Source organism: Rutilus rutilus (genome assembly GCF_951802725.1).
Source record: "Rutilus rutilus genome assembly, chromosome: 19".
NCBI classification, from domain to species: domain Eukaryota; kingdom Metazoa; phylum Chordata; class Actinopteri; order Cypriniformes; family Leuciscidae; genus Rutilus; species Rutilus rutilus.
The window spans coordinates 4,434,030-4,456,318 of NC_140232.1; the positions used below are offsets into that span (position 1 = coordinate 4,434,030).

General features: G+C 36.8%; 1 protein-coding gene across 2 annotated transcripts in view; it reads left to right on the top strand.

Annotated features, from left to right (window-relative positions):
* The first annotated feature begins 4,629 nt into the window (after positions 1-4,629).
* dbnlb (drebrin-like b) overlaps positions 4,630-22,289 on the top strand; it is a 35,795-nt gene continuing 18,135 nt past the window's right edge. Inside the window, exons 1-6 of one of the 2 annotated variants that reach the window (XM_084389737.1) lie at positions 4,630-4,913; positions 9,496-9,551; positions 10,913-11,025; positions 11,435-11,509; positions 18,068-18,214; positions 20,849-20,926. In XM_084389737.1, the coding sequence (XP_084245863.1) occupies positions 4,831-4,913; positions 9,496-9,551; positions 10,913-11,025; positions 11,435-11,509; positions 18,068-18,214; positions 20,849-20,926 (552 nt within the window). In that variant the 5' untranslated portion in view covers positions 4,630-4,830. The remainder of the gene's footprint in view (positions 4,914-9,495; positions 9,552-10,912; positions 11,026-11,434; positions 11,510-18,067; positions 18,215-20,848; positions 20,927-22,289) is intronic. The other variant, XM_084389738.1, reaches the window with a different exon arrangement.

The following is a 22,289-nucleotide window of genomic DNA, read 5'->3' on the forward strand; positions in this document are numbered from 1 at the left end:
GGGTAACCGTAGTGTAGTGTCTGCCTTCCAACTTCCTGCCATTTTGGTTACTCCATAAAACACTATGAATGTGATTAGGAAAAGATGGTGTCCCTAATGAGCAAATGTGATTTGATTTTTTTGGTTTTTATTTTTTAAATGGAGGTCATAAAAATAGTCAAGTGAGTCTACGTCTCTAAAAAAAGAAAGAAAGAATGAAACATAACATGGTGTCCTAAACAGACATGATGCGATAACCTAACCCTTTACCCTCCGTAGACCACAATGCAGCATGATTGTGACGTCACAACATTTAAACACGTTTCAAGGGATCCGCCAGTAGTGGGCGCTCGTGCAACGCAAGCAATGACGTACATCCGAGCGACGAGGCGGAGAGAAGTCCGAGTGAAAAATGAATATACTAAAATGCATTTTTTTAATGCGTGGTATACCACAAATACATTTACATATTTATGTACTTAATACTCTGCAATTGTACTTTTTGGTATACTAAAATGATATACTTAAAGTCTGCTAAATTGGAACAACTAATTTTGTTCAGTTGTCCAGAAATAGTTCAACTAAAGATATACTGAAGTATATTTGATTGTGCTAAAGTGGAACTATTGCAAGTATACTTTAAATATCTTGCATTTAAAGACCGATATTATACAGTGATCATACTTATCCTTATTAATAATGATATTAGAACACATTTTAAGCATAATAATAAGAAATGTGCATTGCGCAATAGAGAAGTACTCCAAATAAAGGTTAATTATAATATTTATATCGGTTAGTTTTAAGTTAAAAGTCAATAAATATGTTAATGGATTTGAAGTATACTCAGTGTGAAATAAATAGATTTTGGTATAGTTTTTTTTTACTAGGGGAAAGTCAAACAAAACATGATATTCAATCACAAATTAAACATTTTAATATTGTACAAAACACATATTCCGCATGTGAAATTCATTCATTTTTATTGTAACTTGGGAAGCACCGGAGATGATCGAGTCGTCAATCGCAGAAATATAAACCATATTGTAAAAAATTAAATAAAACTACACTGAGTATCGCCGTCACGGCTTTTTAGGATGGAAAGCTACGATGCTTTCATCGCGTGTTGCAGCGTCACGTCTCATTAGGACACACTGTTATTATTTATTCGACATGAAATGTTTTTTTAATAATCATATCTCCTTTTGACATATTCTTAATTTAATCTAGAATGACGTTTTACAGAATTAAGGTGGCCGTTCACACAGGACATGTGTTATTGATGCTGTGTGTAAACACACACCGGACACATGCAGTGTGTTGTTCTGATCGTGTCTGTTTATGGACGAGCATAATCCCTAAATATGAGCAGAAAGCTCCGTCCTCTCGTTTTTACTGCGAGAGCTTGTCCTGTGCGAACGGCCGCTGACTTTAATTCACCTCAGCCGCATGTGCATGATATGACAGATGTGTAAGTATTTGTTTTGATAAGTATTGTAAAGTTGCTTTAGGAATCAAGGCAGATTTTTATACTTGTCTTAAAAATTCACCCAATTTGCTTGCAGAAAAAAAAAGAGAGGGAGCAAAAATGCTGAAAATGACTGTGTGTGTGAAGAAAAAAAAGAAAAGAAAAAAGAAATGCCACCACCATTTTTGCCAAATGTAATTACGCCCCTTTCAAATTTGCAGGCAAAGGGCACGTCATAGCGTATGAATGCAATATTTTCCGGCTTTTTAGCATTTATCTGTCTACAAGAGTGTAATCCTTAACAATCTTTAGATGCTCTTGTTCATGTACTCACTAATATTACTAACTTTTGACAGAGTAGATGGTACGTTTGATGTACGGCCAGCACAGGTGCTGGACTGAAGTACTTTATTGTAAATTACATTTTTTTTTCTACAACAAACACGCTCATCAACTCATGGCTGCCTATTTCGAGGTGGATGATCAAGATGTTTACACGGAGCAGAATGAAAGATATGTAATCGCTCGTCTGCACTGGAGCTCGGGAAGAAAAGCCCCGGGGTGTGTCGGGATCGGGAAGTCTCGTCTCGTTGGGAAAGAAAGTGTGAACTGAAGATCTCCTCGCCATCACTTTCTGGTGCTGCTCTTCACAAGCCCATGGCTCAAGACTCCCTGAAAAGGGCTAAATATTGCCATGATTATATTTAGCACCATATGTGTATACTATCACCAAGGGAAATGATACTTGTGTCTTGTGGATGTGCTTTTAAAGGGATAAAATGTGAATTCTGCAATCATTTACTCGCCCTCATGTTTTTCCGAACCCTTTTCTTCTGTAAAACACAAAAGGAGAAATCTTGTTTTTCAAAAAGTGCCATAAATTATGTAATTCCACACTAATATTTAAGTCGATATGTATTGATAATCGTGTCTTGACAGCTGTGGTCACCATTTACCGTCATTGTATGGAAATGAGCAGCTTGGACATTCTGCTTAACGTCTCCTTTTGTGAAACACGAAACATGACGGTGCGTAATTTGACAGAGTTTTCCTTTTCTCTTAAATTGAATGGAATGTAAAATTGTATGCCAACTTTTCCTGACTTTTCACTACTAAACGTGGCTCACTGGTCGTGCGTCCGCTTGTAGAATGTTACGTTTATTTATTTATTTGCTATTTATTTGTCGTCTTCCAGTCATCAGCTCCAATGCAGTCGTCCTGGAATTGCGAGTGCTTCATCTGAGGTTTTTGAGATTGTGCTACAGTAAGGCAGTATAGCATGCTTTTGCACTCTGATAGGCTTCAACCTTTTTCCGCAGCTACTTTGCAAGATATCAGGGATCTTTTTCCATTCTCGCACCTTCCCCAAGACCCTCAATAAAACCTTAGCCTTAACCATCAATGTATAAGCAACTGTACTGTACTGTTTACTTTGTGTTTTAACTGTGGATTGGTACTGTACTACTTTGTGTATCACATACACACACATGGTACACAGAGCCATAATGACCTCTCCTTGCTAACTGTTTAACCCTGTCATCTAACCAGCTCTCTCCTCGTGAAATCAGACTCGGTACAGCTGAGACTAACCTCCAAGGTGTCAACTTTAGTGAATAAAGCTCCTTTTGTTTAATGCATTCTCTTGGATTTATTGTATGAACACCAGATATTTCCATACTTTATCTACTGCACTGCTCATTGACAGAATGTATAAGAGGGTGAATCTCACAAAAACATGTCCAGTTCATATATTTCACCCTAAGATCAAAATAAAATACTTTTTTTTTTTTACTGCTATTAATAAATTATATTATTTTGCACAGTAGAAAATGAAGCTTGTTCTGAGACGTGTAAGTTTTGTTATCAATGTGATTTTTTTTGTCATGATAATTTCCCCTAAAAAAAAATGACCTTATAGGAATAGTTCACCCAAAATCCCATAATTCACTCTCAAAGTTATAAATATGGATATTTTTCTTACAAAAAAAGTCATCGCCTCACTTCGGAAGGCCTTTATTAACCCCTGCTGGTGGATGCGCTGTTTTGGGCTTTAAAATCTCAGTTACTATTCACTCCCATTATAAAGCTTGGAAGAGACAGGATATTTTTTTTATATAATTAGGATTTAATAATACCTAAGATGGCTTGAGGGTGAGTAAATTATGGGTTCTATTTTTTTTTATTGATTAACTATTCCTTTAACGTCCCCGTAGTTGATACATTTTATCCCTTAAAACTCATCTTTGACTCATCACCAAAAACGTGAAATTAAATATGCAAATGAGCCCCGCCTCCACTCACTCACAGCAGCTCATAGATCCACTCATTGACGATCACACGTTGATCTGATTGGTTACAAGGTAGTTTGTGACGTCAGAAACACCAGCGATTTCAAAGCGTGTTTTTGAGACTGTCTTTGGTTCACTGCAGTTTTAAGGAGAAAATACTCAGCAATGGTGTCGACTTATGAATTTGCACACGCTTCGTCTTAAAGCATATTAAAAACACCACATAGACATATAAACAACATTAAAAGCTTGATTTTTACCATAGGGGGACTTTCATGTCTGGCCAGCAGATGTCGTTGCCGCATGTCTCTTCATTTAAAACTTCTACTATGACAAAGGCTTAGCAAATGTGTAAATTTTAACGTTGCCTGGTAACATTCAGAAGTAGCATAAACCAATTAATATTCATAATAAGGCGAGTCATCATTCGCCAGCAGACGTTCGCCCACATTCCAGCGTCAGCTCTGCAGCAAATCAGCGACGCTTATTGGGCGAACCTCACTTTGCGTCATGAATATTCATGAAGTCCGCCTTGACCAATGACCATGGTAGGGTTCGTATTATTAATTTTACAGATGTGAGAATGAGTACGAGATCAGTTCGCTGCTTGAGTTGGACCATGAACGCTTTAGAAATTAACAGTGATTATAAATTACCTACATTAATTACGCTCATAATCCTCCAGAGATCTGCCATAATTTGGGAAAAATTACACTAATGAGATACAGACACTTGAGTTTCGCAAATGGGAAAAATCACCGTGCACTAAAAGTTTGGGCTCAGTAAGATTTTGATCTTTTATTGATCAAAAGTGAAGACGTTCGCCCACATTCCAACGTCAGCTGTGCAACAAATCAGCAACGCTTATTGGGCGAACCTCACTTTGCGTCATGAATATTCATGAGCTCCGCCTAGGCCATAGTAGGGTTCGTAACGTCTCTCCAGGGAGGAGTGAGCTATTGCTACGTGATGTGGCTCAGCGAGCTTCCTGTCTACGGAGAACCGAGAGAAAGATCCCTCATCTACCGTTACTGGAGTTCACTGAGTCTCCTGTCCCCGGAGTCGGACGGTTAACCCCCCACAAATCGACCCATCATGGCGGTGAACCTCAGCAAAAACGGCCCGGCTCTTACCGCGGCCTATAACGAGGTTGTGGATGAGAAGTCTCAGACTAACTGGTGAGTAGCGACTCAACGGTCGAGTCTCCCTTACACTCACTGACATCCTCATGTTTAGCTTGTTAGCGTCTGCTTTGGCTTCTTAAACGCCCTTTTTGTGTTTATCACCATCACAAATCATCATTACTGCTCATTTGGATCAATAACATGATGTTCGCGAGATCACTGCACTTTCTTCCTGTGCCCATCAAGCATTCACACACTGAATCTTCCAGAAGTGATTTCCTCTCACTGCTGCTTTTAGGCCAAAACAACATGAAGGAAAGTTCATGTTAATTAAATGATGCATGTGCTTTGACCTGCTTTGCACACATGAGATCAGCTGATCTGATCAGTTCAGGAGCATCCCAACTTTTTGGAGAACATGGGCTTGGAGAAGAAGTGCACTTATCTTGAGACACTCCTACCTCCTTATTTTCCTGTAATCTTTGTCCATATATGGATGCTGGGTTGGCAAATCCCTGCCCACTATTTGTGACCCGGGTTTACATGCAAGATTCACATCAAAAAGAAGTTGAATGTCAATGCAAAAAGTGTCACGGCCAACTGCATATGCACTTCCTTCTACAGTTGCTGAACGGATCTTCTTCTCGTCATACGGAAACATTATTAATGTTTGACAGGTTTATGCCAGATCAAAGTCCTGTAGCTTCATGCCTTCAAGAATTTGAGTTTCATTTATTTTACAGAAGTGAGAATGAGGACGAGATCAGTTCGCTTCTTGAGTTGAAACAAAAACTCTTGAGGAATTAAGAGTGATTATAAATGACCTACATTAGTTACACATCATCCTACCCAGAGATCTGACATCATTTGGGAAAAATTACACTAATGTAATACAGACACTAAAACGTGCCATACCGTTCAAAAGTTTGGCGTCAGTAAGATTTTGATCTTTTATTGATCAAAAGTGACAGTAAAGACATTGTTATTTCAAATAAATAAGAAACCTAAAAAGAATGTTACACTGTTTCCACACAACATTTATAATAATCAGAAATGTTTATTGATCATCAAATCAACATATCAGAATGATTTCTGAAGGATCATGTGACTCTGAAGACTGGAGTAATGATGCTGAAAATCCAGCTTTGATCACAGGAATAAATTACATTTGACTATATATTCACATAGAAAACAGCTATTTGACATTGTAATAATATTTTACAATATTACTGATTTTACTGTATTTTTGATCAAATAAATGCAGCTTTGGTGACTTCTTTCAAAAACATAAAAAAAAATCTTACCGACCTCAAGTTCTGAATGGTAGTTATGATTGTAGTACTTCAGATTTATGGTGTTTTGTACTTTTTTGCCCCGTTAAACATATAACGGCAAATAAATGGTTGATATTTGGCAATTTCGAGATTATTGACATCATGTTGTTCGCGCGTTATCTATTTTTAATCTATTTTTTTCTGTCACTAAATTGTATTAATCTATATATAAAGTCCAAAATGTAGACTTTAAAATCCTATGTAGGCTAATCCCATAAATAAAGAAAAGTTATGAGCAATCTTTTGTTTCTCAAATCATGTTGGATAATACAACAACCTCTGTTATTCCAATAATATAGCCTATACTGTAGTAGCACTTTCAGATTATTAAATAACCTCGTTGTTTATATCAGAAGCGGTCACTATATGACATTGGTCAAGCGCTACTTGTTGAGAGTAGTTTATATACTCAGATGGAGGAGTTTATAATGGGCTGCAGTGTTTGCTGTTTAAGGGTTCAGTGTGTTTCTGATAGACATTGTCGCGACAAAATCAGCGGTTTTCCTGAGTCAGCAACTCAACATCGCCTAATAAAGAAGCAGCTGCGTCGTAACAATTGCCACTTTCGTTTCCATATCAAACCACAACAGATCATGAATGTCACAGGGCGATCTGAACTGTGGGCCCTTCTAGAAATAAGACTACTGCACTTCTTATTCCTCATAACTCCACTTCTTGTTTCTGACAGTCGAGAGAGTTGCATTGGCTTGGCTCGGTGTTTCAGAGAGGAAGTTGACACGGCTTCCTTGCTATACAAGTGTCTTTGTTTAGAAAGAGAATCAAAAGTGATTACACACACACACACACCCACACACACACACCCAAAGTGCCGCCTCTAAACCTTCCTCATATTACAAACACTTCAGAGAAGAGTTCCTTTTGCATTCAGCGAACAGCAGTCAGCAAAATGTTATTTATTTTAGTTAGGGATGAACATTTTTGGCCGATACCGATAATTCGATATATTTGAAAGCCGATAATCGATATATTGGCCGATAAATCTAAATCCAAATTTTTATGTAATTTTTTGAGAGCCTGATTACAAAAACAAAAGTCTCACCATTAAAAGCCATGTCCAAAAAACACAATTATGATGTTCTCATGATAACTTTATGTAGCCGATAAGGCAGATTTGCGCCGCACATGTCGCACTGAACTGTATTTTCCTGTTTTGAAGTGATTTCAATCATATTTCAAGCAATTCAAAACCATCCGAAGTGTCTCAGCTGAAGGAAATAATCCATTATTTATCGGTTTTAATATATTAGACCAATTTTCCTATCATGCTGATAATGATAACTTTAAAAATGAACATATATCGGCCGATATTTTAGTATCATTGAGATATTTTTAATTAGTATTAGTTTAAGTGATTTTATTGTGGTTTTGTCATTTGTTTTATTTAGTTTTTAACAATTTTGATTTCAGTTTTAATTTATTTATTTTGTTATTTAAAGGTGCTCTAAGCAATGTCAAGCGGTTTTTAGGCTGACATTTTTTTTGTCACATCCAGCAAACATCTCCTCACCATCCGCTAGCTGCCTGTCCCCTGAACACACTGTTAAAAAACGCGGTGTCTGTAGACGGCCCAGGCTCCACAAACGGCAACAAAAACAAACTGGCCCAGCCTGGACCACGAAACATAACAAACAGTGTTCCAGCCAATAACTGACCAGAGTGATTTGGGGGTGGGGGTTGGGGGGTTAGTGCACATGAAGGGGGGTGTGGGGAGTGGAGGAGAGAGAAGCATGAAGAGGGAAGTTAGCTAGAGGAGAGATGTCCTAGACAGCGACAACGACTAACGTTAAAATTGTATATTTTTTATAAGGCCGACACACGACCAAAGAGACGACGTTCCGATGGACAAATAACAAAGAATAGGGAAAAGGAGAAGGAACGCGCAAAGTCCTGAATTTACATCGGGGGAGGGGACGGGATGAGGAGGAGGGAGGGTCACCCAACATCGCTTAGAGCGGCCATTCCCAAACTGTGGTCCGCGGACCACTAATGGTCCATGAGGGTACTGCAGGTGGTCTGTGAAAAGGCAAAATAAAATAAAAAAATTTTACCTTCATTTTTACCAGGAAATTCCCATTTAAAAAAAAGTAAAAAGAATATGTAGGCCTATATTGATACACATTTTTAATTAAATTGTCAAGTTATTGTGCGATTACTAAAATAGGCTAGTGGCGCTCGGCCGTGACGTTCCAGTTCAGTGCCGTTAGAACCACAACATGGATCGGTGGATAGCAACAGGTTCTCTGAAGAGAAAAGAGGCAGAGGCTGAGGTTACCAATAATGAAGAGATGGACAGTGAGTCGGAGGCATCCACGAGCCAGATTCCTCATAAAAAAACTAAGAAAAGGAGGGTTAAGAGAAAATATTACAAAAGCTACTTAGCATTAGGTTTCAGCTACACCGGCCCCGAAGACGAGCCGTTGCCCGTTTGCGTTTAAATGCCCATTATATGTGTATAGGTCAGAGGCAAACGTGTTCTCATTATCACATCAAACGCGTAGCCTTTATAGGCAGTTTATATGAAACGAAATGTTTATAAATGGAATGAATAAGGCCTGTTATTATTTTAATTTCCAGTTATTTTCTTGATCTCGCGTTTCTGTAATGTTTTGCGGATGTGCTGTTAAGTGGACAAACTCAAGCCTACTTTTTGAGGACTTGTAAAACTCTGAAGATTAATAATCCCCTAAAATCGCCACAGGTTTTGAAATGTTGACTATATCCAAGTGTTCTTATTACTGTATAGATTTCGTACTCCATTGCTATGGAAAAATAAGCCTGTTGTTCAAATGAACCTGATTATGCCCTCGGGCGCTTGAGTAAATAAATAAATTAGATGTGTGGCAGCCGTTGTGTGCAGTAAACTTTCTTTTAACAAGCCTGTTGTACTGATGTGATGACCAGTTGTAGTTTTAGTGCTAGTAAGCCTATTTAGAGGTGCGGATTTATTCAGGTAGGACTGTGTGTAGACATATTTTATTATGTGTATTATGTATGAAAATTCTTGATTACAAATAGTGGTCCACTCCACACACACACACAAAAAGTTTGCAAACCCCTGGCTTAGAGCACCTTTAAGTCACATAACGTTTATTTATAGCACTATACACTAGATTACAGTATTAAGAACAGTGACGTGTGTCGCTTTCAATTAGAAGGTGTTTATCAGCCAGAGTGAACTCTTCCAGAAAGACAAGCTGTTTTCGGACGCCAAACGAACTTGTTTTGGCCTATTTTGTTCGAATGTCTTCTAATGCATTGCCTGTACACTTGTGTGTCTGCAGGGCTCTCTTCACCTATGAGGGAAACACAAATGACATCCGGCTGGCAGAGAAAGGAGGTGGGTTTTTCCTCCGCCGTTATAGTGTGTTCTTCACACTAGAATCATGTGGTGTGTGTAGGATATAAAACAGTGTTTCAAGCACGCAGGATCAGCTCCGGCTTGCAGACTCGTTCTGCACTGCACAGTGTGTTCTGTGAATGAATCACATTAACGGTGCAGTGAACTGACAGACTGTCAAGGACAGGCCAAGATTCATCTGAGGATCTGTCCTCCTGCAAGAAGATCTGTGTGTGTGTGTGTGTGTGAAGGAAACGGAGAAGGTCCGCTGTGAATAAACATTGATTTTAGCTTTGGTAAAAGGGTGGTGTTATGTGTGTGTTTATAAAACAACTGAAACCATAATGTCATAAAAGGCTCCAATAATCAATAAAAAGGAGAACAAATATTCCTTACAAGGTAATGACTTCTTGTCTACTAATATAATATTATAAGCCATTTGATATGACATTTACTTGAAGTGGCCACTGAGAATTTTCAGTTCATATTTTAATCATTTATCAACACATTTGCATGTTCATGGCTCTCTAATGTCAGTTATTGGACATGCAGGTGAAAATATAACGTGCATTTTTAGAAAGTGCTTTATTTGTATCTATTTTGTGTAAAATTATTTATTTTAATTTTAAGTTTTCAACAAAACAAAAAAACCCTGCAGTGTCACAAACCCCACTTTTTTTTTTTTTTAACTCTTATAATGAATGCAAAATATGCATGATTTTTGCAGTCCAGAGTCTGTTTATGAGCTTATAATATTGTATATATATATAATATTTTTCAACTAAACCATATTGCAGCGTATCAGTATTGAAAATGTAAAAGTTTTGAATGTTAGTGTTATTACCATGTTAATCTCTTTTTATTTAAAAGAATTGAGATATTTTTCATGAATAACATAAACACTGTGATGCAAAAAAATATATATATATATTTTTTAAATATTCATGACAAATTTTATTTTAAATGTCATTATATGAAATTAATAAGAACACTTATTTCAGCTTGTGACAGCTCAAAAACAGTCCAAATTTATGAAATGTCTAAAAACAAATCAACTTGAAAACAACATTAATATTAATCTGGAATGTTTTCAAACTAAATATAATCCTTTTACTTGCATAAACGTTGACTTTCAGATGAAAAAGATCATTCATGGTGTTGAACAAAATTCTTTCCCAAAAGTTTGTGTGAGATGTGGAAAATAGGCTAGGTTTATTTTACAAAAGTCTGCATAACGTCATGTGTATTGTATTGTATGAATGCAAATGGTGGTGGAATTGGCTCATCCAGTCAGATTCATCTTCATCATTTTATATTGAATTATTTAAACGATTTGACCAGCAGAAGTTTGTGATTTCCAGATGGTGGTCTGGAGGAGTTGTTCGAGGAGCTGAACAGTGGGAAGGTGATGTATGCTTTTTGCCGAGTTCAAGACCCCAACTCTGGCCTTCCCAAATACGTCCTCATCAACTGGGTGAGTTTCCTTCCTTCTCTAACTCTTCACATGGTTTCTGGACTTGTATAACCGCATCGATGCCCTTGGGATTATGTGACCCAGTTGCTGCAGTAAAGCACCTCTGTCAGATGTATTTATGAATCAGTTTATCTCCTATTCATCAAGTCCAATACAAAAATTCATCAGGGCTGGACAGTTTGATGGCATATTTCATCGATCCACTGAATTATCTTAAAAATAGACATTGCCACTTGGTTATTTGATATATAAACTGTTTTTCATTGTTGAGTTTCCTGCAAAAAAATAAAATAAAATTGGGATGTATGCCATAACCGTGATGTATAATATTTTGGTCATCGGCCACCCCTAATATATGCATGTTTACGACCATCTTTTTGACATTTCTTTGTGTGCATTTTTCCCCCAGACCGGTGAGGGCGTTAAAGACGCCAGAAAAGGCCAGTGTGCGAACCATGTGAGCTCCATGGCTAACTTTCTTAAGGTAACTTGGCTATTTTGATATTCTTTTCAGTTGCGTGGGTATTGTGAATAGTTTTGGTGAAACTGTAAAAACTCATATGGATTAGTTTTACAATCTCTTTATGACCTTATTTTTAAGCGTCAAAGTTCTAGTTGTGTAGCTGTCAATGGAGGGACAGAAATCTCTCAGATTTCATCAAAAAGATCTTCATTTGTGTTCTGAAGATGAACGGAAGTCTTACGGGTGAGGAATTAATGACAGAATTTTCATTTTTGGGTGAACTAACCCTTTAATAAGGAGTAATATACAGGTTATTTAAGCAGAATATGCTGTGTTATTTTACATTTGATTACTCTGTTACGCTGAAAACTACTGTTAGACCTACAGTACCAGTCAAAAGTTTGGAAACACTACTATTTTTAATGCTTTTGCAAGAAGTCTCTTATGCTCATCAAGCCTGCAGTTAAAAACAAAAAAAAACAAAAAAAACAGTAATATTATGAAATATTATTACAATTTAAAATAATGGTTCTCTTTTTTAATATACTTTAAAATGTAATTTATTTTTGTGATGCAAAGCTGAATTTTCATCAGCAAGTACTCCAGTCTTTGGTGTCTTATGATCCTTCAGAAATCATTCTAATATGCTGATTTGATACTCAGTTATTATCAATGATGGAAACAGTTGTGCTGTTTAATATATTTTTTTGGAATACTTTTTTCAGGATTCATTGAGTAAAATGTTAACAGCATTTATTCATAAAAACAGCATTTATTCAAAATAAAAACATTTCTAACAATATAAATCGTTACCATCACCTTTGATCAATTTAACGCATTCTTGTTGAATTAAAGTACTAATTTCTTAAAAAAAAAATAGTTATTGTTCCCAAACTTTTGAACGGTGGTGTATATTGTTACAAAAGATTTCTATTCTAAATAAATACAGTTCTTTTTAACTTTTTATTCATCAAATAATCCTGAAAAAAGTATCTCAGGTTATAAAAAAATATTAAGCAGCACAACTGTTTCCAACATTGATCATAAATCAGCATATTAGAATGATTTCTGAAGGATCATAAGACACCAAAGACTGGAGTACTTGCTGATGAAAATTCAGCTTTGCATCACAAAAATAAATTACATTTTAAAGTATATTAAAAAAGAGAACCATTATTTTAAATTGTAATAATATTTCATAATATTACTGTTTTTTTTTTGTTTGTTTTTTTTTAAACTGCAGGCTTGATGAGCATAAGAGACTTCTTTCAAAAGCATTAAAAATAGTAGTGTTTCCAAACTTTTGACTGGTACTGTACATGAAAAACTTATTTCATGTGTTTCTTTGCACTTTATTTTCATTTGAGAGTAGTCCTGATCCTGAACCCATAACACACACCGAACCGCACTGAAACCCTAAAACCGTGATACAAACCGAACCGTGAGCTATTTGAACCGTTACACCCCTAGTCAATAGTGCTATTGAGTTAATGATCCGTGAACTTCAGCGATGAGGCTCACAAGAGGATATGGCATCATGGGCTATATCTAGAGCGACACATTTGATTTGGCTTTGCTGGTATAGTAGTTATTCAGAGCTTGACAACATCCGACCACAAGCTCTCACTGTCTAAAAGTCTCATGGCTGGTTCAAAATTTAACTTTAAGGGGTGTTTTTTTGCCCACTTAAATTGATTTCTAGGGTCATTTTTAGCATTATAAGGGCAGGGGGGGTTACGTTATTAAATATATGTATCATCTTTTATGTTAAATTCTTTAAATTTAATAATTTCAGTTAGAGTAATAATACACTATAGGGCTGTTACCAAATGAAATTAGTATCAACAAAAGGTGGTACAGAAGCTACATCTAAAGTGGCACTGGATTTACACACTTATTTCAGAGGCATTACACTGTGATTACATTTGCTTATTTTTTGTTCATTTTTTAATATAGAAAAATTACATTTAATTATATTTTTGAAATGTAAAACTAAAAGTACCAGTAGGTCTTAAAGGGATTGTTCACCCAATTCTGTCATCATTTACTCACCAAGTTGTTCCAAACCAGAATGAATTTCTTCTATTGAACACAAAAGAAGATATTTTGAAGAATGTCAGTAAATGGGCACCATTGACTTCCATAGTATTGTTTTTTTCCATATTATGGGGTCCATCAACTGTTTGGTCACCCATATTATTTGAATTGTCAATGTATTACCTACCAATGTGTCATTGAATAATTCACTCAACCATGGATTAATTCAGTAATGAAACACCACTGTCTGCTGCTATAAGAGACGTGCAACGGTTCTAATGTGATTTGTTTTGATCTATTTTCATTGGCAAAATACGGACAATATTTTGTCTAAAATGTAAGTCACTTAATGTTAACTTTTTGTTTACTAAACTGTTGTAAGAAAGCAACATCACATTTGCAATCTTGCTGATATCTGTGAAAAATGTCAGTCTTGCTTGTGTGATATTGCTTAATTATATCATGTTATAAATATAGAACAGTAACAAGAACAGGCATTTTTCATATCTTGACTTTTGAGGGCTTTTGTATCAGTTTTAGTGGCATGGTTCTATCCATCAGCTGTTGATTGGATGGAAGGAGATCTAAACGCAAGCTTGCAGTCAGTAGAGTGCTATAGTCACATTGTGGAAGTAAAAACTCCATTTATTTTCTCCACAGGGAAACTGATTTTTAATGATAACTTTCAGAGGAGGACTGTGAACCTGTAAAGACAGACCTACTGTGAGCTCTGAGGTTGTTAATTGATGGTATATGCTTTTAAGCGGGTCAAATAATTGAAGTCCGACATGCGTCAACAGAGAGTGCTGTCGTATATTCCAGTGTTGGTTTGACTGGAATATCCAGCTATGACATTTTAATGACAAAATTACGAAGTCAAAAAATTATATATAAGAGGGTGACCTAAGAGGGCGACATAAGAGGCATTTAATATGCGACATAAGATGCAACATAAGATGCAACATAAGAGGCATTTAAGATGCAACATAAGAGGTGACATAGGAGGCATTTAAGAGGCGACCTAGGAGGCGACATAGGAGGCATTTAAGAGGCGACCTAAGAGGGCGACATAAGAGGCATTTAATATGCGACATAAGATGCAACATAAGAGGCAACATAAGAGGCATTTAAGATGCAACATAAGAGGCGACATAGGAGGCATTTAAGAGGCGACCTAGGAGGCGACATAGGAGGCATTTAAGAGGCGACCTAAGAGGGCGACATAAGAGGCATTTAAGATGCGACATAGGAGGCGACATAGGAGGCATTTAAGAGGCGACCTAAGAGGGCGACATAGGAGGCATTTAAGATGCGACATAGGAGGCATTTAAGAGGCGACATAGGAGGCGACATAGGAGGCATTTAAGAGGCGACCTAAGAGGGCGACATAGGAGGCATTTAAGATGCGACATAGGAGGCATTTAAGAGGCGACATAGGAGGCGACATAGGAGGCATTTAAGAGGCGACCTAAGAGGGCGACATAGGAGGCATTTAAAGCGGGGCTCAGTAACTTCGGGATTTCTTCGCTGTATTCTCGCTTTTTGCTCGCAGGTTTCTCTCTAGAGCTCCCCCACAGCTTCGGAATAGATATTTGACAACACTGTTGTAAAAACTCGTAGGCGATTCTCGGACACCAGAGGCTAGTAGATCAACGACATCAAAGCAGATGGGACATTCTTTAAAACGTCTTCTTCATTCGGGTTCAAACAGCGTGAGGGAGCGCAATAATGACAGCATTTTAGCAGATTTCTTTTGGCCGTAAAGCAATTGTTTACATCGCGAGACCTGATATCACGCGAGACTTCCTGACGCGGCGGCCGGCGACCCGCCAGCTCAAAGTTGCAAGTGCGTATTTTCCGCTCACGGGCACCAGCATTGACAACATAAGAGGCGACCTAAGAGGCATTTAAGAGGGCGACATAAGAGGCGACTTAAGATGCAACATAAGAGGCGACATAAGATGTATTTAAGATGCAACATAAGAGGCGACATATGATGCATTTAAGAGGCGACATAAGAGGTGACATAAGAGGCGACCTAAGAGGCATTTAAGATGCAACATAAGAGGCAACATAAGATGCATTTAAGAGGTGACATAAGATGCATTTAAGATGCAACATAAGAGGCGACCTAAGAGGCATTTAAGATGCAACATAAGATGCATTTAAGAGGTGACATAAGTAGGGTTGCGCGATATGCTCCATTTTCATATCGTCCTATCGTCAGCCTGTGAGATCGGCGATACACGATATTATCGTGAGGGGGGCGGGGCTTACTTATTTGATTATTAACTTGCTTATTTACTCATCAATTTGATTGTTTTATTACTTCGTTTTAAATGAGAATCTTTTTCTATTTTGCTAGCAAAGGTGGAGTGTTTATTAATAGGCTAAATCAGGTTATTTCCTGGTATAGTGAGGTAAAAAAAAAAAGATCCTAATCATTCTTGTATCTGACCATTCTTGTATATTTCAACATGTCAGCGGGAAATTTACGGACACACATTATCCTCTCATGCCGTTACAGATGCAGCATTTTGACTGTAGGCTGCTTATGCACGAGATCATGAAAACACGTTTTAATTTATTGGGTCAAGAAAGAGTCGGAGTCTGCGATATGTCCGCCTCTGTCTGGATGCACTTCACTTATGCGCACCGCACTTCAATAATCCCAAATAACGCGGGTTTTAAATGCCGGGAGAAATCAGAGGCAAAAATCTAAAAGTCGTTCGGTACTTAGGCCTACTTATGACTTGACTCTGATAAAGGAAAATGGGTTAATCCGTTTACATGACCACATGCATTGTCAGTTTATTCAGCATAATCGAGTTAATAACGTGCATGTAAACGCGCTCATTCCCTGAAAACGAAAGCAGAAACGGACTGCGCTTTCACTGCATTAACGGCGCGTTCTCTCAGAGACGACGGTGGATATAACGGTAGGCTATACAGCATCTTAATTTACTGGCTTAATATTTCTCTTGTGGACTTACATTATTGACAGTGAAAAAAAATAGAAGAATATATTTCTTGTTAAACAAGTTTGAAGTTGCTTGTGATTTTCACAGGCAGAGTTCCACAGATGCTTCGTGTAACCTACTAAAGACTTTATTAGGCCTAGGCGGCCTATATAATTTTATTGATATTATTATTATAATTAATATTTTGTAATTGTACTGTTTTTAGTGTTTTTACTGTCATTAAATATTTTGTTAATGTGCTATGGAAACAAAATACTGACGAACAACGATGCCGCGTCTTCATCTTGGCTCTGTATAAGAATGATGCGTCTGTTAAGCACTCTTGGCAATTTGTGAATGGATCACCTTGCAATTAAATTTCGTTGTGGGATGTAGTTTTTTTTAGTCTGTTTTAAAAATATTTTCTTTGAGGAGTCCTCATACGCGCGCGTCGGTGACGTCGCATGTGTGGTTATGTGATGTCGCAAGTGTGGTTATGTGGTGATGTCGTTATGAATTTAGGCAAGGCAAATATAATTGTAACTATACTAGCTTCATAATAATAATAATAATAATAATAATTTAATACATTAATAGGAAAACGAGCCAATTATCGTATTGATATCGTCAAAGGCATCTGCCATCGGCGATATCTCTGTCTATCGTCGATACACGATACTATCGTCTATCGGCACAACCCTAGACATAAGATGCATTTAAGATGCAACATAAGAGGCGACATAAGGGGCAACATAAGAGGCATTTAAGATGCAACATAAGATGCAACATAGGAGGCGACATAAGGGGCAACATAAGAGGCATTTAAGATGCAACATAAGATGCAACATAAGAGGCATTTAAGATGCAACATAAGAGGCAACATAAGATGCATTTAAGAGGTGACATAAGATGCATTTAAGATGCAACATAAGAGGCGACCTAAGAGGCATTTAAGATGCAACATAAGAGGCGACATAAGATGCATTTGAGGCGACATAAGAGGCATTTAAGAGGTGACATAAGAGGCGACCTAAGAGGCATTTAAGATGCAACATAAGAGGCGACATAAGATGCATTTAAGAGGTGACATAAGAGGCGACCTAAGAGGCATTTAAGATGCAACATAAGAGGCAACATAAGATGCATTTAAGAGGTGACATAAGATGCATTTAAGATGCAACATAAGAGGCGACATAAGGGGCAACATAAGAGGCATTTAAGATGCAACATAAGAGGCGACATAAGGGGCAACATAAGAGGCATTTAAGATGCAACATAAGATGCAACATAAGAGGCATTTAAGATGCAACATAAGATGCAACATAGGAGGCATTTAAGATGCATTTAGAACATAGAAAATGTAGTCTATCTAAGCTAGCTGTGTTTATTTTCAGTAAGAGCTAACACACAGCCAAAGGGTGCTAATAAATAAGCTGATGAGGACGTGTGCATGGGCATGTTTCGTTTGAAACCAGACTGTGAATTTTGACGCTTGCATCTGATGGTTTCATACGCATGTTTTAATCGAGTATTGAAAATGTGTTTTGTGTGTGGGACTAAACTGATGGCTCTGTGTCTGCAGGGAGCTCACGTGACGATAAACGCACGGGCAGAGGAGGACGCAGAGCCTGACACCATCATGCAGAAAGTGGCTAAAGCCTCAGGAGCCAACTACAGCTTTCACAAAGAGACCAATCGCTTCAGAGACGCCGGGCCGCAGGGGCCAGTGGTCAGTGTCACGCACATCATGCACCAGAGCACTGTCCAGTGCAGCTTGTATTTCCAGTCCTACAACATGCATATACTACTGGTCAAAAGTTTGGGCTCAGCACAATTTTTCTTTTTTAAAGAAAGTAATACTTTAAATTAATCAAAGGTGACAGTACAGACATTTATAATGTTATAATTTCTATTTCAAATAAATGCTGTACAACAGTTTACATTAAGTTAAGCAGCACAACTTCCAACAACTATTTTCAACACTGATGATAATGATTAGAATGATTTCTGAAGGATCATGTGACTCTGAAGAGTAGTGATGCTGAAAATTCAGCTTAGATAACAGGAATAAATGACATTTTACAATATATTCACATAGAAAACAATTATTTTAAATAGTGTTGTCAAAAATATTGATATTTCGATATGTATCGATACTGAAATATTCTGAAATGGTTACTCCTTTTCTGCAGTATCGATATCGCTAGTATCAGTAATGCCAGCTGCGCGTTGACACACACCCGCCTCCTCTCACTCAATTGTCTCATGTGCTCCGGTTGGTGCAAAAATCTTACTCATTCTTACAGGTTTCGTGCTCACACCAAAAGCCACACACTGATATAAGTGGTGCTGTCATAAAGCCGCCTCTCCAACAGTTTGCGAGAACCAAACTGAGTTATTTTTTGTCGCTTATTGCACCTAAACAGTCAAATACACACGAAAATATGTCAAATGTCTGTCTTGGCAAGTATTCAGGTAAATACAGTCAGTTTTGGAACATAAATAGTTAAGAAAACGCATGTTGTGTAACAGTATATTGGATCCGTGCGTTAGCTCTTAAAGTGACAGCAGGCTAATAAACCTGCTGCCGTCCGTCATGTTAATCAAAGAACAAAAGACAAAGAGAAAATCACCCACTGATCTTGACTTTTGTAACTTTAATTGTAAGCATAAAGTTGTATTACATTTTTTACAATGAAGAATATCCAGTTATTTTACATCTGATTACTTTAATTTCTTATCTGAATACTATTAGACCAACCTGAAAAGCCGTGTTTAATTTGTCTGTTAATTCTATTATATTTATTTGTGCCATCATTTGTTTATTTGTTCTTATTTTATACAGTTTACTTGTCTTGTCTTTTTTTGTAAATTTAGTTTAGTTTCAATGAAAGCCTCCCTGTGTCGTGTGCGAGCTATTGCAACAAAATTACCCAAATTATCCAAAAATTACGAGATAATAATAAATGATCTGTATGGCTGTTTAAATGGCAGTTTTCCCCGTGGTATCGAAAATAATATCAATATTTTTCAAGGTATTGTATTGAAGTTTGAAATTCCAGTATCGTGACAGCACTCATTTTAAATGGTAATGATATCCACAATATTACTGTATCAATTAAATGCTTGTTGAGCAGAAGAGACGTCTTCTAAAAACATTTTTAAAAATCCTACTTGAATCTTAGTGTACGTTCATCTTGAAAAACAGGATTTTCATTGCTCTTTGAAGAGGCTAATCATAACAGAGGTAAAATTTAAATACAGAAGTCTTAAAGGTACAGTAGCAAACAGCCTGTATAATACCAGCGGTCAGAGAGGAAATGGCCATTTAGTAAAGCAGTTTTTGGTGCAAAATAGTTAAGAGTAACATTACTAACATTGACCCATCATTGTAGTCATGAGTGCATGTAATCATCTAGTTGGATTTTTACACTGCTTCTGAAAAACATCTTTGGTGAGTGTAGTTGTCAGCTGAAGTAGGGATGCACCAATATGAACATTTTGGCTGAGACCGATAATTCTATACCAATATATTGACCGATAAATCTAAATCCAAATTTCCAGAGAGCCTGATTACAAAAACAAACAAACAAAAACATTAAATCCATGTCCCAAACGGACAATTATAATGTTCTTATTATAGTTTTATGTAGCCTACAGTGTCAGATTGGTGCATATGTTGCGCTGAACTTTATTTGCCTTTTATTGAAGTGATTTCAATCATATTTCAAGCAACTCAAAGCCATCATGTTGAACAGTGCACATCTGAAGTGTCTCAGCTTGAAGGAAATAATCCATTAGTTATCGGCTTTAAGATATCGGCCGATACCGATATGCTGGCGGTTATATCGTGCGTCCGTAAGCAGAAGGCATCAGACAGGTCTTGTGATGGCACAGTGGTGTCCGGGTCAGTGCCAGCCTGCTGCATGTTTATCTCAAGCGCTCTTTCACAGTGCTGTGTCAGGAGATTCACAGGGAGGGAGCCAGAATGCTGGGAATGTGAAAACTGTTATGGTGGTTTGGAGTAATTTCTCTGCTGAGCTCCAAATGACCCAACAAACTGCAATTAAATGAGCTGAGTCATTTATCTACAGTACACTGGGAATGCGTAAACATCTTTTTGATGTATTGTTGTTAGTCTTGCTTTTGTTTTAACCCCAGCAGAAGCTGTGAGAGCTTATTAATACCACCATATGCAATGCTTATAGCTGTAAGAGTGTCACTCTCAGCTCTGATTTGTATTTTAATATGTTCAGTTTCATTCCACAAAACCTTTCCACTGAAATCAGCACAGAAAATGCAACGTCTAAGAATTCCATCAGGACTTAGTTATAATTAACCAATCATTGTTTTTTCCATACAGGGATCGGTTTACCAGAAGACTAACGCCATGTCTGAAATCAAGAGAACCAACAAAGACACTTTCTGGGCCCAAGCAGAGGTAATGCTCACATGGTTCAGAGTTTCTGCGTAAAGTATGTGGTGCAGTTGCCTCAGACAAAATAAGCATTTTAGTGCAATTCTCAAGCTTTTTGACTCCAATATTTGAAGACTCCATTACTTTTCCAGTTTATGATTTACTGGATAAGGATATAATCTTTGAAAAATATATTTTTTACTCAAAATTTTTACTCATACCCATATTTTTGAGTTTGTCATTAATAGAAAAATGTATATTCTTAAAAAAAAAAAAAAAAAAAAAAAATATATATATATATATATATATATATATAAATCCCTGTGTAGATTTTTATTTATTAATTTGCATGACTTTTCCAAGTCTAGAAATCACATTTCTATAATTAGCCTACCTCATTTATCCAGCTTTTTTTATAGTCTGTGGGAATCCTGCTTCTTAAAAGACGTTGTTGATGGTGTGAATCTGTCTTTTAAATTATTTCATGTAGGACTTTCAAGCGTTTAAAGTTTTTAATCTAATTAATTACGTGATGTGCCGATTAATTAATCACACATCAAATTTGGCTGAGAAATTACCCCTAAAAGATGATTTAAAGTCATTATTGTGTGAAACGAGAAAAGCATCAACTAGACATTACAAAAAGTAGCTTTAGGAAGAAATATTTGATTTGATTTATTACACATAAATGTTTGGGCTACAATGGCCATACATTTGTTTTTTCAGAAGCTGCGTCTGAATTTTTATTTAAATATATTTACAGACCAAAACAGTTACCAACATTCTTCAAAAGATCTTCTTTTATGTTCTGCAAAAGAAAGTCATAGGCTTTAAAATGACATGAAGACGATTAAATGTAAATAAATAAAAAAAATTGGGGCAAACTGTTCCCAAAATATGTTTTTTATTTTATTTTATTTTATGAAGTGATTCTCTAAATAAGATACTAAAACTGCCAGTAGGTGGCGGTAAATGTCTAAATGAGTAAGTCATTCATTTGATTCGTTCAAACGGCTGATTCATTCAGGAATTAAGTAAATGGCTCTCTTTTATAAATGAGTCATTGAATCATTAGTTCACACGATTGATTCGCTCAAAAGGAGGATTCATTCAGAAACGAAACACCGTTGTGTGTTACAACAGTTCTGATCTGGCTTTATAAGTAATATTTTCATTGGCAAAACTGAGACCATAACAAAACAGACAAAATTGTGTCTAAAATATAACAAATATATTATCTTCTTATTTATTGGACTGTTGTATAAAATCAGTATCACATTTGCACTCATGCTATTTGGGACAAAAACAGCACTTGTGTGATATTGCTAAGAGAATCAAGAGTAGTTCACACTTTTTTTTGAAGATCATACAGCCATATTGTCATTCT